Genomic DNA, 17,484 nt, shown 5'->3' on the forward strand with positions numbered 1-17,484 from the left:
TTCAGATTCTCATAGCAGTTTACTCGTCTCCAGGTGGACATAAGCAGAATACAAAACTTTTCGTAGTGTTACAAGTAACCTTGGTTCCTCCTTTGCAATAATCTTTAGAACAGTAGTTTTCTGGAATATCGATTACATCAGGTTTTATATGGTCACAAACGCAAAGACAAAAACCCTGTCCATGTTCAAAATCAACTGGTTTAAAGCATGTTGTCGCATCTGGTCTCCCGGCTTCTTTGCACAGATAAACACAATCTTCGTCTTTAGCGCATTCTGGAAATTGAAGCCAAACAAGAAAATTAATTATGTATATGAATTCTAAGAAATGAATCGTGCTCCTATTTTATGTTAACATTTTTGTGAGTTAATTGGAATTAATTATGTTTTACTCGAAAGCAAATTTTTGTCCGTGATGTCACTAGCATAAAATCATTTTAAATATTCTCACTTGAATACTGAGAAAACGTAAATAGTATTTTCGGTTAAAAGAAAGAAATGAAATTTTTAGTTTCAAACACGAAAATATCCCTTACCTTTCAAATCCAAGATGGCCGATATGCTTTAAACTCGTTTATCCCTATTGCTTTATTAAAAATATTAATAATTTTCCTAGAGCACCCACAAAACGAATTAAGTTCGACAAATTGTTTTTTATTTCCAAATTTATAAAAGCGCAGTTTTAGAAGCAGCCAAAATGAAATGTCTCCTTGACAAGTGTTTATAGAAACCAAAATGAAAATATAAAGATATTAAACTAAATTTTAGGTGACATTCCATTAAGGGACCCTAATTTAAAATCAAATCTAAAGAAATTATGTTTTAAGAGCGTATTAAGACGTGGGGAATCGAATTTATATTGTCACGTTCCTACAAGTGGGCTTAACATAATTCCCATGGACACTGTAGAGTTAAAATCAGAACCCCACAGTTAGTCAAATGAAAGAAAATAAACTTTAAAAAAATTGAAGGACCGCTTTGTTATTTTTGACTACCGTAAAAATATACAGCTTGGTTCAAAGTCAATAAATATCACCTTAGTTCTACCAAGAACGTTGATCGATCAAATTGGCGCCATGATGCAATCGGTTACAGCATAACGCCACCCAAAAAACCGCGTGCGGCGCGCGCTAAAGGTTTAAACCGTTTCTTGCACGCGAATTTTAGGGTGGAGTTATTCTGTAACCGATTAAATCATGGCCCAAGTGATACCTTTTGTTCAACGTTCTTATACATATACACGTTCTTAATGCTTCTATGGTTTAATCTTACTTAGAAACATCACAAAAGATTATCCTAGCTTGTATGTTTTATTCGGAAAAGTAGAATAGACTTAGACCACATTTTTTCCAATTATGATCGTAACGCTGTAGTGTGTGACCCGGAAATGATTTTCCCAGGACTAACCAATTTAATTCAATGAAAGTCACTATTAACCTTAGTAAATAGTAAAACACTGTTAAGGAGGCCGTTATAAACTGATCACACGTAAACATTTTTATGTTTTCAAAAAAAATTGTATGTGATATTTTTCAATTAATACTTACTATACTCGCTAGGTACGCCGTAATGTCCTTTTAATGACATTAAGAAGATGATGGCAGAAACCAGGTATTTCATAGTTGTTAGTCCTATAGGGTTAAATTAAACAAAAACAACGTTACTGGCGAGAGTTAAAGTTGATTCTTCCAACGAAAAACTATTACTCAGCTCTTTATAGCGCAGGTCCTTTTTACTGTACACGCTTTTTATTATTTATGTCAAGGAAGAATTGTTCACAGCGCTTTTCCACCAGCTGGCATGACGCTGGCTTTTTATTTGTTATTAGGTACGTGAAGAGCTTTATAGTAGCTCTCCATTGCCAGGTTTGAAGCGGTTCTCTTAAAAACAGGTCGAGCAGTATTTACCTTTTGTGATAAAAACAATTATCGGAAAAATATACAAACGATTCAGCTTAATTGGGACACATCGGGAACAGACCATTTTGTCCTAATAAAGCAGCTGGCCCAATTAATCGAAATTATAAAAATTAAAGTGTAAAAATTATTTAAACAACAGCATTTGTTGACTTCTGCTTATTTTAATTTCTTTTTCAAATTAACAAATTAATCAGATATGTTTAAGGCGAAAGCTGGGCTCTCGTCGTCGTCTAACTGCATAATATAACGCTGTAGTCCGACTCTAAATTGTTTTGCCTCCAGAGTTAAGTCTTTTTTAGGAATCTCAAGAGTGAATACGCGAATAAGTATATATGAAAAAGGGAAAAAAAACGCGTAACCTTAAATCGAGGGGGAAACTACTTGCTGAAAAAGTGTGCACCAGAGTAACTTTTCCATGGGATTAAATCGTATTATAGAAAATAATACGGATTACCAAACAAAATTGGGATTATTCATTTTGAAGTAATACTATTAGAATGTTAAAGATTATTTCAGTATTATGGTATATTCAATGGGTAAACCGGATCACAGAAAATAATACGGATTACCCAAAAAAAAACTTTGGGATTTTACATTTTAAAATAAAACTTGGAGAATTTTCTAGATTATTATAGTATTATGATATATTCAATGGGATTACACTGATAAAGACGGGATTAAAAATATAATTATGGGGTGCCAGACAAAACTACATGTACCAAAATAAAACGACCAATACACAAATAGGCTAAAATTTTAAAGGCGAAAAAAAAATCGGCTAACGCTCCAAAACGGCTAAAGACCCAAAAAATCGTAAAAATAAACATTTATTGTCAAACAACTATACACCTAAAAAAGAAATAATAGCGGCTATTCCCTTTAAATATCTTTCGATTGATCTATTTGTAAAGTCTTGCGCAACATTTTTCAGTCTTTTGTCCGAGAAAAATTTAGTTTTTACTATCTGGTTTTATAATATTTAATATTTTTTATTTATTTTTAGTTTTTTAGCCTATTTTAAGCATTTGCCGTTTATTTTTTATGCCTTTTTAGATCTTTAGCCGTTTTCAAACATTAGCCGTTTTAATTTTTTCGCCTTTAAAATTTTAGCCTATTGTTGGATTGGCCATTTTTTTAGTCGTTTTGTACCGGATCCATAATTATGAATTAACGGATATTAAATTTTCAAAGCATGAATTTATTGTATTACACGTATTACACAATTTAAACAGGGATAATTTAGTAGTTCATTTCTAAAAGGTCTTCACTTATAATAAATAATTTCAGTGGTATTACACTTATTGAAAGGTATAAGCTCGTATTTTAATTTACTCTATTCCAAAAAACGTTAGTTTCACCTACCGTTGTTGGTATTTTTTACCTTTTCCGAGGTGTTTAATTTGAATTTACTCGTCGAGTTTTAAACACAATTCAAATATTACTTTCTTGGAAAATGTATTTGATGATGATCATGTTGGTGCAAACATATTTTGGTGAGAACCACAATTTCTTGAGAAATTAATTTTCAAATAAATCAATTTTACCAAGGGTATGAGTATATTTCCCCAGGTGGCAATCAGTTAGGTAGAGTTTGCAAACTATCACTGGTGGCGTTATTCCTTGACTACGCTTACTTTTATCACAATAGGTGAGGTTATTACCCTTGTACCATGGACTAATTAACTACTTGTTAATTAGTCCAAATGATTAATTAAAATAATAACAAAATGTACAGAAAACTCTACAGATTTGAACTAGTCCCCTGAATGGATAGATAATTAATGTAATGAAATGATAATTTAGGGTTAAGTAGTAGAAAATCGACGCCATATGGATCCGCCCCCCAAGGTCCAACTTTGCACCCTCTTAATTAGTTCTTAAAATTTCTACTCCGAAGCTACCTAAGACTTAAATTAACAAGGAATAAAATAATTTGTTATTTCATTAAATTTTACTATTCAAAATATAGGAACCTTAGCACCAGCATAACAAGTACACAGGTAAATCTATCAACATTGTTTCACGCCGTAATATTTTATGTACTTTAACTCTTTTTAATACTATAATTATCTTTTTAATTTAATATTAAACAGATATTATTTATATAGCAAATTGCTTATGTACTTTAAAGAAAAGAGTTACTAAATACTGTTACTAAAAATGTATAAAGTTAGTTTTTGAGTTTAACTTCAAACTCTTTCATATATTTTTTTATTTTAATAAGACTAGACGTCTCACTTTAGTTTTTGGAGCTTTTTTACAACTGCCTGATTTAAATCTAAGCCGTTTTCTTTAGTATCTGGGTGCGGTATCGTTCCCCTGTAGTGTTTTAAATCTTAGTATGGAAGCAGTATTGCCGCATATGCTCAACGGTATAACTGATTAGATAATCTTTCAGTGCGTGTTCTTATCGTTTTAAAAATGATTCAAAATTGTTGTTGGGATTCACCATAAAGGTGGTCTGCTCGAGGTTGATGTGGAGGCGCACAGTCATGTTGGCACCAGAGTCGTCCGTAGTTGACCAAAGGAATGTCTTCTAATGCATCCGCGACTTCATTATGTAACAAAGTTAAGTAACGCTGCCCGTTATGACAATTTGGCAGAAACTAATTAAAATTTCAAAGGAATTTAACTAAGGGGAAAATAAATTCAATATCTGTGAGACTGCTTTAAACGGATTTTTTCCTGGTTTTAGTTGGACCCGGAAATCAACTGGTCTGATAATATGTTAGAGTTAAAGCAGATTAAATGAGATCTGATCTATCGTTATTATTTGCGAGTGTCAGTATATGCAACTGTACTCTGATAATCGGTTGAAAGCACAAGATGGTTAACGCTTAATTGCTTTTACTTACGACCAGTAAACGGCTGGTATTTTTCATCGACTATTCACACCATAAATGCATTTAGTGAATAAGATTCAAGCCTAAACCTTTTATGAAAATTTTTGTTTTTAATGAAATTAATGTTTTTTTTCGTAACATAAGAGGTTTTATTTAGTTCTTGTTGTTGACCACCAAAATAATATTCTAGAAGTGCGGCTAACTCCTTCAAAGACGTTGCTTTGGACTTTATCGACGTTGAACCTGCCATGACAGAGGAAAAGAGTAAGTTAAGAAGAAAGCTAACATTACTCGAAAACGTATTTCTCACAAAAAGCTATAAGCCCAAATTTTTTCTAATATACGAAATGTGCTAACTTTATAAAATAAGTTAGTGTTATTGTGAGGCTCTGTCTCTTCATCTCAATCATGCAGCTTTTTTAATTCTCAGTCAAAGTGTAATCATTGGATAAAACAATTTTGGTTGGTCCATTACCACAAATGAGTGTTACACCATAGACAGTATATATCCCTAAGGGGACGAGAAATCGCTCTGATTTTTAGACCCATCACAGTCGCTTTGCGGCCAGCTGCAAGAGTTCGTGTCGATGCTAGGGCCCCAACTGAATAAAGACGGCCGTACTTTAAAAACGGGAACTTTCAAGGTCATTTGAAGCGCTTAGAAGCTTACGTGTTTCCCCCCCCCCCCCTCTTTCAATAACAGATCGTCAGTGAGAGAAACAGCGACGTTAATGCAGTGGAAGGTAGGCGGTTTCTCGTCCCCTTAGGGATATATACTGTCTATGGTTACACGGCCACCTGAATTTATGGCTTTAAAACTCACTCGATGACTAAGGCCTAAGGTTAACCTTAGCTAGAACAATTGTTCCTTGGGTATTTGTCTAGCTGATTCATATTATAATTATTATTGGCTAGCCAAAGAAACCAGTTACAACCCATACTTAAGTAGGGCCAAGTTCTAAAATAACAATAAAGTAGTAATTGTTTTCCTTAATACTGGACTTTATGTTTTTAAATGAAGAAACGTTTGGTGTAGAATCGAAAAATTGTCATATCATTTTTGCCTCAAGATTTGAAAATCAGCACATATTTATGGCACTGCTTTAAGCCCAAGTAGTAATTACTTTACAAAGAATAACTTGCTCATCCAAACTATGTATTCATACCTCCTAGCGAATTGCTGATAGGATTTAAATTAATTAAGAAAGCATTTTTATTAATTTGTTAGTTTAAAACCTGACAGTTTGAAACGCCCTGCTGGGAACGGCCCCGAACCTGGTCATCGACGGAACCAGAAAAGCAGATGCGGCCGCTATTCACGTGTCGAACCTGGTTAAGAATGTGGTTCGTAAAATGGGAATACCTACAATCAGCTTATCACCTACATTCGGCCCTTGGCCAGAGGCTGCACTGGACGCCACCGAAACTGAATATCTAGTCAAAGTGCTCCCACCAGATATTACTATTGCAGGAGTGGCTAAAAGCATTTCCAGCGCTTTCGATAACTACAAAGCCATGATGTTGGTCCACGACAGCAGCTTTGGTAAGGTCGGCTGATGTAGAATATCTGTTATTTTATAATCTTCTACACTCCCTTGGTAACCGCGCTGCAAAAAAAGGAGGGTCTAATTTTCGACAACATTGGTTGCACTGTGGCCATCGAGAATCTTGAAGACAAGAACAGGACAGATACGCTAATAGGGAGAATCAAGGCTTCCGACGTCGGAAACATTTTTATCTTCGCTGAAGTTAAGACCATTCAAACACTTTTGGAAAAGGTTATAAAATCATATGTATTATATTACTATTTTAAAGATTATTAATAACGGCTTCAAAATCTCCTTTTTAAAATACCAAGCGCATATTTACCTTTTCCATCGATTGAAATAATAATAATAAAATTGGTTCATTGGCAATTAGTGGCTACTATATTGTAATATGGCCAAGTTGCGAGACAACTTTTAGGCCATGTCGAGGCGTTTTTAAACAAATTTACAGATTTAATACATGGTTTTCACACAAAAAAGAGAAAAGTCAGGGAAAAAATAATAATAACACACAAAAAATAACTATTTACATTTAAAACTAGAGTACCCTAAACTACGAACTAGACAAATAAGTTCGGACATGTTTTTTAAAGAATGGTTAATCTTGTGATGTTTTTACATTAATGGTGTTAAATAAGACGGTTGATTTACAGAAGATTGAGTTTCGTTTTAACTCGTTATTGTCAAAGGGAACTTCTAAGATGTAATTATTTCGCGTAAAATATTTCGATAGAGCACTGAATTGAAAAGGGTTGTACATGTTTATTACTATTGATTTATAATTAAAAATTAAACAAAAGTAATTTAAAATTTGGTATACTGCTGTGAGTAGGTTTAATGATTTAAATAGTTGATAAGTATAATCGCGGCTATTTTATTTGCGATAATTCGGATACTCCGATTTTAAAGATTCTTAAATAAATGAATTAGATTCATATCTGATGTGTTTCCCCAAATAAAAAGCAAAAAAGATGAGGGTATACAATACTGTAGTACAATAGTAATAGATATTTCTTTGTCAAAATAGCTCGGAGGAAAGTTTTTTTGCTACGCTATCAGTGTGCGTATTTCACGAGAGTCGGGGGTCGAAACAAAGACCTAAATATTTATACGAGTTAACTGCTTTTAACCAATTATCTCCTATTTTAATTTCGTATTCATTATCCCTGGGTTTATTTTTATTTAGAAATATAATATAAACAGCTTTATCTTCATTTAGTTTTAGGAAATTATTTATTAACCAAGTTTTAATTTTTAATAAAATTAAAATAACACGACTGATACTTCATGGTTTTAATTTTGTCTAGAACTTTGCTGATTTATTTTATAGACTATTCCGTTGAGATTCGGACTGCCGACTAATACCAGGGTTTCATAGGCGTAAAGCGTAATGGATTTGGATAGATCAGTTGACGTTTTGTCATTTATATAATTATTTAACAGAAGGGGCGATAGAATTGAACCTTGTGTAGTTAATTTTTTAGAGGAGATCAATCCATTTAATTTCGTTTGACAGGTTCTTGTGTTTAAATAAGACTTTAGCCAATCACAGACTCTACCTCGAATTCTAATTATTGCTAATTTCTCCAGAAGTCGTTGATGGTTCACAAAATCAAAAGCTTTTAGATCAAGGAGTACCTCGATCGCGCAACTAAGAGTGTCTGGCCAGTTAAGGATATTCTTATATACATTTGAAACAGCAGAATCAACGCTGGAATTATTTCGAAAACTGAAGTGTTTATCCGAAAGAAGGTTAAATTTATCAATAAATCTTAAAAACTAGTTTGTCGAATATTTTAGCGAATATTGATAGTAAACATATCAGTCTATAGCTGTTAAGGGAAAGTTTGTCACCCTTCTTAAAAACTGGAATTATGATACTCTTTTTGAGGGCATCGGGATATACGCCATTTGTGAGATATAGATTAAACAGATATAGCAAGGGCTTAGTGATTAGGTTTATTTTATTTTTATTATAATTTTGACAGAAATACTGTCATATCCTGGCGCTGAATTATTTCTTAGTGTTTTAATAACATTACTTTGATCATTTTCAGTGACGTCAAAGAGAACCATTGAATTAAAAGTTCGTTTAATGTTATCTAGGTTACTCTCTATGTTTACTTGGGGCTCAATTGGAGCTGAGTTAAATTTAAAGAAGTGTTAGACTTGGTTGGTTATTTTCCTAGTAGTTTATTGATAATTTTCCACGTGGATCTAGCATTGGATTGAGAGCCTAGGAGTTCTCGATAGTATTGGGTTCTAGCATTTTTTGGCGTTGTTATGGTGTTATGTTTTAGCAAGTTGTAAAAATATTATAAAAGTTTGCATTTCCGCAACCGGTTTTACATTCTATAATGTTTACAATTTTTGTTTTGGAAAATAAAAATATATACACATACATATATTGTTGACAAACAACAAAAAAAAACCAAGAAAAAGAGGATTATCGTATCTAGACTTTGTTAGATATTTTTTTCCCCGCAAAGCCATATCCGAAGGTGTCAGTTGCTATCATTATAGAGTTCGTGGTAATCCACTTGAATTTTGTCTGTGGGTAATTAAGGCCGTTGCTTTTTACCCCCGATTTTCGGTGGTAAATAGCCCGTTTCTATTTACCACCGAAAATCGGGGGTAAATAGCGCACCGCGCGGCCAATGCTGTTTGCCACCGAAAGTCAGGGGTAAATAGTCCCGATCGCGCGGCCACGGCTATTTGACACCGAAAGTCGGGGCTCAGCAATTTCGGTGGCATTTAGCAAGCGCCGCGCGATCGAGACTATTTTGCACCGAAAATCGGGGGTGTCTGATTTTCGGTGGCAAATAGTCCAACCGCGCGGCCAAAGCTATTTCCCACCGACACGAACCGAGCCCCGACTTTCGGTGGCAAATAGTCTCACCAGTGACGACGGCTATTTTCCACCTTAAATCTGAAGTTTTTTCGTTTCGGTGGCAAAAAGTCTTCGCCGCGCGATCCGTGCTATTTGCCCCCGAAAATCGGGCTTGTATTTTAATGCTAAATTACAAAAATACGCTTTCATAATACGGTTCTTTTTTCAGTTTATTACATATATATTTTTTAATTTCTGGCTGCTCGTAGCGTCGGCTTATAAGGATATTAAAGTAGGGGTCGTCCCTAAAGGAAAACATGCTTCATCTTATTTTTTAAAAATAAACAAACAGGGACATAGATAATACGCGAGATTTTTTAAATGTTTATCATTCGACAGTGTCCGTTATAATAATAATAATCAGCTAGGCTAATACACAAGGCACCACCTTAGGCCTAAGTCATCATGCGACTTTTGAAGCCCTTAATTCAGGTGGCCGGGTTACAATGCGTAGGAGGGTGGTGAGTCAGGAAGCTGCTGTATTCAGGTCCTTCTGTTTCACGGGAGGACCACCTTGCGGTCAAGGGAATTATAAACATCAAAGAGCAACTACCATAGCGTCGTGATTGTACGGGAACGGCTGGTGGCTGCTGCGCCAGGACGGGAACAGCTGATTGCGGCTGCGGCTGGACGGAACGGCTGGCGGCGGCTTGGAGCACCGGTCTATAAATTCTGACCACATGGCTGCAGCTGGACGGAAACGGCTGGCTGTGACTGTGGCTGGACGGAACGGCGGGCTGCGTCAGAACTCGTTGTAGAATCGGTTTATTAGACTCGAAGTCCGACTCATTCTCCCTCCCAAATAATATTTATTTTATAAATCTGATCACGAATTTGAGAAAAGTTCGAGGTCGGAAGTTATAGCTTCGTGGCTGGATGGGAATGGCTGGCGCTGTCAAGACAGGAACGTACTAATTTTGTTTTCTTGTATACTTTTGCCATTAGTGTTAATATCATATACTCTTGACCTACACCAACGATTATAATATAAAAATTCCCCTGACTTATAGAAAATACTGCTCTTGACCATCTTGTTGTCGCGTATAAAGAGTAATGTTTAGCACATTAGTAATTATTAATTACATGTAATTCGAATGTTCAATACGTCAGACTTGAAATTTCAACCCCTAATAGATGGAAACTAGCCCTTGTGGTTTAAGAGTAATAAAAATTAAAATTAACCTTTAACCATCATATAAATTTCGAGCGATACATAATAAATTTAATTTATACAGATCATAGAATCAATTAAAAACGGAATCTAAATATTGAGATATGAAAAATTTTAATAAGTGTTTATAGTGTTATTTTATAAAATAGAAATATTTAATCTTCTGGTAAACAGTTTTTGCAGAAATACTTAATTAGGTAATTATTCACAGTTTCCTTCACATGGTTACAACAAGTGAAACAAATCCAGTCTTAACAATTCTTGCACTTTAATCCTTCATCGTTCTTTTTCCTCGTACTCTGAGGTTAATCACATGTAGCGCATCTTTTTCCACGCTTAGACGAGGGGCAGGTCACTTCCATTTTGGGTGCGTCTTAATCAAAGTAAAATGATTAAATCAGGATAATCGTGATTAAATCAGGGTTATCAAGATTAGAAAATCTAATCACGATTTAATCAATCTAATCATTATTTAAACGAGATTTAATCATTCTAATCAGGATTTAATTTTTTATCTGGGTTTAATCATTTAACCAGATCGAATCGTAATTTTATAATTAAAATCAAACTAAAGTACGATAATTTAAAAAAAATAACTTATCGTATTTTATTTAAAAAATCCGAAAACATCACAGCTTTGTAACAAGTTGTTACAGCTTGGTTAAACGAGTTATCACAGCTTAGTAATTAAGGTAACATTTTAATAGGAACTACTTTTTTTCATGTAACATTATTCTAATCCGCTCGTTCTAATCACGCACAATTGTAAGCATTCCATTCACCAAAATAATCATTCTGATTCTCCTTCAAATTTCTAATCGCGATTTAATCATACTAATCATTATTAAATCGTTTCAATCGGGATTTAATTATTTTAATAAGATTTTTCATTTAATCCTGATTATATCAGATTTTTCATTTAAACATGATTAAATCAGATTTAAACATACTAATCATGATTAAACGTGATTTAATCAACAGAATTGTGCTTAAATTGAATTTAATCAAAATAATCACGATTAAAACCGATTTAATCTTTCGAGGGGTGCGTCGTTAATCAAGATTTAACAGTTTTCTTTAAAATTTTCTCTCTCGGTTTCTCCGGCCTTAATTTTTTTACACTTCCTTTTCTCGGGCAAACGTTTCTATTTGAAGTTTTGCTTCTTCAAAATACTTCATACATTCAGCACTTGTTAGATGTTGTATAGTTTTCTTGACTTTCCGTGCCGAAGTTTTATTTAATTCAATTCGTTTTGGATATGTTATAAAAGTTAATATAAATTACCAATACATATTCTTAAAGAATTAATGAATACTAAGATGAAATGAAATAAAATGAAATGTTTTATTAACGTGTTTAGCAACAGTACCGGGGTTCCTACAAGGTTAAACCCGGGGGAGGGAAGAAGGGGGAAAACAATGTACATAAATATTAGTTACATATAAGTGAATTATGTAACGGTCATACCGAGACATTAGAATAGTTTACATTTTTTACCTCTCCGAGGGGACAAAGTCCCCTAGGAGGGGTTATACAACGACCGTGTCTGTCTGTGGGTGGGTCTGTGGGTGGGTCTGTGGGTGTGTCTGTCTGTCAGGACTGCGAACGCGTTCGCATTTTCGGTGCAAAGTGTAATCACTGCGTACGCAGTTTCTCAAAGGGTTGGCAAAACCACCGTGTGACGGTGAGCGTTAACGGATGCATTTGCGGTTTGGTTTGGATGGTGTTTTTTCGCTCACCGTCGTGACGGTTTGGTGTATTACGGTTTTTGTAATGTTTATGCGTAGGTTGTGAGTGTTGAATTTGTTGTGTTTGTGTTCTGATGGTTGTGCATGTTGAGTCTGTTGTGTTTATATGGGCGTTTTATCTCCAACTTCTTCTTAATGACTTTGGGACGGACCGAGTGCTGAGTGTAATGCTACCTCTCAACGTCCAAAGGCAGGGTTTCCACCAGTTGTACACGGTATTCGTCTTAGTATCAATTTGCGATCGCATCGGGCGGGATTTGAACCCGAGACCTCCTGATTGACAGGCGGACGTTCTACCACAGAACCACCGACACTTGTTACGCCTTATTGAAAATTAGACCTTCAGCTTTATCGGAAGCGTATTTAATAGAGTACGAAATTTTGGTTTAATTGAAATAGAATTGAAATTGAAATTATTGCATCGAAGAAATTCTAATTTAGCGTTTCTCTATTGATTAAAGAAAATGCGCCACCCAGGTTTCGAACCCAGACCATTCGGCTTGGCAGTCGAGCGCTCTACCACAGAACCACCGATAGCTGCTTAGATTCACTGAAATTAAGACAGGCATCGTAAGCATAATAGGTAATAAAGTCTTTTTTTATTAATGAATTTATGAAGGCCTAATCTGGTATTTTTTAAAGGTTAAATCTTGTTTTAGCGCAGTCAGCCGAGATTAGAGGGTTAAAGGGTAGACCCTGTGGGTGGTCCACTTTCTTAACGACCTATATATAGTTCTGTTAATTCAAAGGAGATAATTTAACGTTAATTGCTTTAAAAGCTGGCGGTTAGTCAAGTGGCTCTCTGTGCTTTGTTGATGGTAAGGTTTTTGCTTCTTGTAAATACATTTGGTGTGGATATTTGGATATCTACGATTTCTAACGCAGTCAATGATTTGTTGGGTGTGCGAGTCATTATATGATATTGGAAATTGGACGGCATTGGTCTTTTTCATGTGGTATGCGTCACAACGTCAACAGGAAGTGAACGAGTCGTCCACTACCAGATATCTACGGTATCTTCATCAAGGGCGAGTGTTGAAATAAAATGAGCGTTAAAGATGCGGCAAGTATTTCGTAAGCGAGTAATTCCAAAAAGCCTCTGTAGATATTTCATTAAAATTTGCTTCGTATTATATTTAACTGATAAACTTGTTCTGTAAAAGGGTTTAATTCAATTGTGCATTGTTATAGTACGTCTAACTTACTGTTGTAACTACTTAACTTATGATATTCTGAATAAATTAAAATTGGTCGTTTCGTCTCAATTATTTTAATTATAATTAAAATTTTATTCCGGGCGGGATAGAAATGGGTTAATATTTTTAACAAATAACTCTAAATTGCGGAGATATATCTTTAAGGGTTATCTCGAGAAATTAATACCACTAGGGACAATTCTTCCGAGGAGAGGTATATTTTGGCTTGCCAACTTGTTAAATGGTGTATTGGAGTTTAAAGATCTCGCTGAATTTACAAGAAAAAATGTCTCGGTTGCCGCGAGCTTTGTTGCACGTGTCTTGCATTCTTAGTAGTGGAGTAATAATTCTTCTGGAAGAAAATGTTTGACATTGACGAGTGCGCAGATCAGGAACGTGGAAATTGATAGAGATAGTCAGTTCTGGTATTTTATAAATACGAATAGTTTTCCAGAGGAATATTAACTCGCGCTTATTGTTAAATAGTCGAATCGTGTCCATATTAAGGTTATTTAAAAGGAATCGGTAATCATAAGGTTTTTTGAATAGAAAAAAAGAATGAGACTGACGTCATCTTAATCAGTGGGAATCTTAATTTTTCAACAGTTCCTTTCCGGGCCGCTACCCAAGCTGAAACGAAGAAGAGATCCAAATACTCGGCGCTTGAGTAACACTATATGTTTAAAGGAGTGGCCATCGAAACTCTTGGCTCTTTCGGTTTGGAACTGACCAACGCTATAGGTCGTAGGATTCGATCCGTCACTCAGTTTCCTACTTAATCCAGCGCTTCACCGTCGCGGTTCAACGAGGTAATGCCTCTTGGACACTGCACACCTTCTCACCGGGAACTTCCCTGGATCACTATTAGGTCCATCTTAAATTTTTTTTGTTTTTTGGAAATTGTAAAATTGTCAATAGTTCATTATAAATAAATTACACCAATTGACAATTAAAACTCTCAGAATAATTACAACTTGGACTTAAAAAGCTAGGGAAGCACTGATTCTATGATCTGTTTAAATTATATTTAATTCTTAAGTATCGCTCGAAATTTATTCCGTCCAGTCACAGCTGCCGCCAGCCGTTGCCGTACAGCCGCCACCACCGCCAGCCCTTTCCGTCCACCGAAACCACCACCAACCGTTCTCGTCCAGCCACCGCCAGCCATTTTCGTCCAACCGCCGCCGCCGCCAACCTTTCCCGTCCAGCCTCCGCCAGCTTTTTCCGTCCAGCCACCGCCAGCTATTTCCGTCCAGCCACCACCGCCGCCAACCTTTCCCGTCCAGCCACCGCCAGCTATTTCCGTCCAGCCGCCACCGCCGCCAACCTTTCCCGTCCAGCCACCGCCAGCTATTTCCGTCCAGCCGCCACCGCCGCCAACCTTTCCCGTCCAGCCACCGCCAGCTATTTCCGTCCAGCCGCCACCGCCGCCAACCTTTCCCGTCCAGCCACCGCCAGCTATTTCCGTCCAGCCGCCACCGCCGCCAACCTTTCCCGTCCAGCCACCGCCAGCTATTTCCGTCCAGCCGCCACCGCCGCCAACCTTTCCCGTCCAGCCACCGCCAGCTATTTCCGTCCAGCCGCCACCGCCGCCAACCTTTCCCGTCCAGCCACCGCCAGCTATTTCCGTCCAGCCGCCACCGCCGCCAACCTTTCCCGTCCAGCCACCGCCAGCTATTTCCGTCCAGCCGCCCCCGCCGCCAACCTTTCCCGTCCAGCCACCGCCAGCTATTTCCGTCCAGCCGCCCCCGCCGCCAACCTTTCCCGTCCAGCCACCGCCAGCTATTTCCGTCCAGCCGCCACCGCCGCCAACCTTTAACGTCCAGCCTCCGCCAGCTTTTTCCGTCCAGCCACCGCCAGCTATTTCCGTCCAGCCACCACCGCCGCCAACCTTTCCCGTCCAGCCACCGCCAGCTATTTCCGTCCAGCCGCCACCGCCGCCAACCTTTCCCGTCCAGCCACCGCCAGCTATTTCCGTCCAGCCGCCACCGCCGCCAACCTTTCCCGTCCAGCCACCGCCAGCTATTTCCGTCCAGCCGCCACCGCCGCCAACCTTTCCCGTCCAGCCACCGCCAGCTATTTCCGTCCAGCCGCCACCGCCGCCAACCTTTCCCGTCCAGCCACCGCCAGCTATTTCCGTCCAGCCGCCACCGCCGCCAACCTTTCCCGTCCAGCCACCGCCAGCTATTTCCGTCCAGCCGCCACCGCCGCCAACCTTTCCCGTCCAGCCACCGCCAGCTATTTCCGTCCAGCTGCCCCCGCCGCCAACCTTTCCCGTCCAGCCACCGCCAGCTATTTCCGTCCAGCCGCCACCGCCGCCAACCTTTCCCGTCCAGCCTCCGCCAGCTTTTTCCGTCCAGCCACCGCCAGCTATTTCCGTCCAGCCACCACCGCCGCCAACCTTTCCCGTCCAGCCACCGCCAGCTATTTCCGTCCAGCCGCCACCGCCGCCAACCTTTCCCGTCCAGCCACCGCCAGCTATTTCCGTCCAGCCGCCACCGCCGCCAACCTTTCCCGTCCAGCCACCGCCAGCTATTTCCGTCCAGCCGCCACCGCCGCCAACCTTTCCCGTCCAGCCACCGCCAGCTATTTCCGTAAAGCCGCCACCGCCGCCAACCTTTCCCGTCCAGCCACCGCCAGCTATTTCCGTCCAGCTGCCCCCGCCGCCAACCTTTCCCGTCCAGCCACCGCCAGCTATTTCCGTCCAGCCGCCACCGCCGCCAACCTTTCCCGTCCAGCCTCCGCCAGCTTTTTCCGTCCAGCCACCGCCAGCTATTTCCGTCCAGCCACCACCGCCGCCAACCTTTCCCGTCCAGCCACCGCCAGCTATTTCCGTCCAGCCGCCACCGCCGCCAACCTTTCCCGTCCAGCCACCGCCAGCTATTTCCGTCCAGCCGCCACCGCCGCCAACCTTTCCCGTCCAGCCACCGCCAGCTATTTCCGTCCAGCCGCCACCGCCGCCAACCTTTCCCGTCCAGCCACCGCCAGCTATTTCCGTCCAGCCGCCACCGCCGCCAACCTTTCCCGTCCAGCCACCGCCAGCTATTTCCGTCCAGCCGCCACCGCCGCCAACCTTTCCCGTCCAGCCACCGCCAGCTATTTCCGTCCAGCCGCCACCGCCGCCAACCATTCCCGTCCAGCCACCGCCAGCTATTTCCGTCCAGCCGCCACCGCCGCCAACCTTTCCCGTCCAGCCTCCGCCAGCTTTTTCCGTCCAGCCACCGCCAGCTATTTCCGTCCAGCCACCACCGCCGCCAACCTTTCCCGTCCAGCCACCGCCAGCTATTTCCGTCCAGCCGCCACCGCCGCCAACCTTTCCCGTCCAGCCACCGCCAGCTATTTCCGTCCAGCCGCCACCGCCGCCAACCTTTCCCGTCCAGCCACCGCCAGCTATTTCCGTCCAGCCGCCACCGCCGCCAACCTTTCCCGTCCAGCCACCGCCAGCTATTTCCGTCCAGCCGCCACCGCCGCCAACCTTTCCCGTCCAGCCACCGCCAGCTATTTCCGTCCAGCCGCCACCGCCGCCAACCTTTCCCGTCCAGCCACCGCCAGCTATTTCCGTCCAGCTGCCCCCGCCACCAACCTTTCCCGTCCAGCCACCGCCAGCTATTTCCGTCCAGCCGCCACCGCCGCCAACCTTTCCCGTCCAGCCTCCGCCAGCTTTTTCCGTCCAGCCACCGCCAGCTATTTCCGTCCAGTCACCGCCAGCTATTTCCGTCCAGCCGCCACCGCCGCCAACCTTTCCCGTCCAGCCACCGCCAGCTATTTCCGTCCAGCCGCCACCGCCGCCAACCTTTCCCGTCCAGCCACCGCCAGCTATTTCCGTCCAGCCGCCACCGCCGCCAACCTTTCCCGTCCAGCCACCGCCAGCTATTTCCGTCCAGCCGCCACCGCCGCCAACCTTTCCCGTCCAGCCACCGCCAGCTATTTCCGTCCAGCCGCCACCGCCGCCAACCTTTCCCGTCCAGCCTCCGCCAGCTTTTTCCGTCCAGCCACCGCCAGCTATTTCCGTCCAGCCACCACCGCCGCCAACCTTTCCCGTCCAGCCACCGCCAGCTATTTCCGTCCAGCTGCCCCCGCCGCCAACCTTTCCCGTCCAGCCACCGCCAGCTATTTCCGTCCAGCCGCCACCGCCGCCAACCTTTCCCGTCCAGCCTCCGCCAGCTTTTTCC

At 40.7% G+C, this 17,484-nt stretch overlaps 1 protein-coding gene and 1 long non-coding RNA gene across 2 annotated transcripts; one reads left to right on the forward strand and one right to left on the reverse strand.

The window, feature by feature from the left end:
• Positions 1-1,676, reverse strand: LOC149930866 (uncharacterized). Its single transcript, XM_090158900.1, has 2 exons — positions 1,545-1,676; positions 1-273 (listed from the first exon to the last, which is right to left on the reverse strand). The coding sequence occupies exons 1-2, from the start codon at positions 1,615-1,617 to the stop codon at positions 20-22; spliced, it is 327 nt and encodes a 108-aa protein (XP_090015026.1). The 5' UTR covers positions 1,618-1,676; the 3' UTR covers positions 1-19.
• A 3,258-nt stretch (positions 1,677-4,934) lies between these two features.
• On the forward strand, positions 4,935-6,532 carry LOC149930867 (uncharacterized). The gene is made up of 3 exons (XR_016474132.1): positions 4,935-5,023; positions 6,003-6,302; positions 6,379-6,532. It is a non-coding gene; the product is annotated as an uncharacterized LOC149930867 (long non-coding RNA).
• The last annotated feature ends 10,952 nt before the right edge of the window (positions 6,533-17,484 follow it).

The sequence above is a fragment of the Leiobunum rupestre genome, chromosome 9 (assembly GCF_980474605.1).
Source record: "Leiobunum rupestre chromosome 9, qqLeiRupe1.1.hap1, whole genome shotgun sequence".
NCBI classification, from domain to species: Eukaryota; Metazoa; Arthropoda; class Arachnida; order Opiliones; family Sclerosomatidae; genus Leiobunum; species Leiobunum rupestre.

Bases quoted from the DNA above. Each gene is read 5' to 3' on its own strand.
- LOC149930866 (XM_090158900.1), bottom strand. From the start codon at position 1,617: ATGAAATACCTGGTTTCTGCCATCATCTTCTTAATGTCATTAAAAGGA. The intron at 274-1,544 runs GTAAGTATTAAT...TTCAATTTCCAG, and splicing joins CGGCGTACCTAGCGAGTATA to AATGCGCTAAAGACGAAGAT.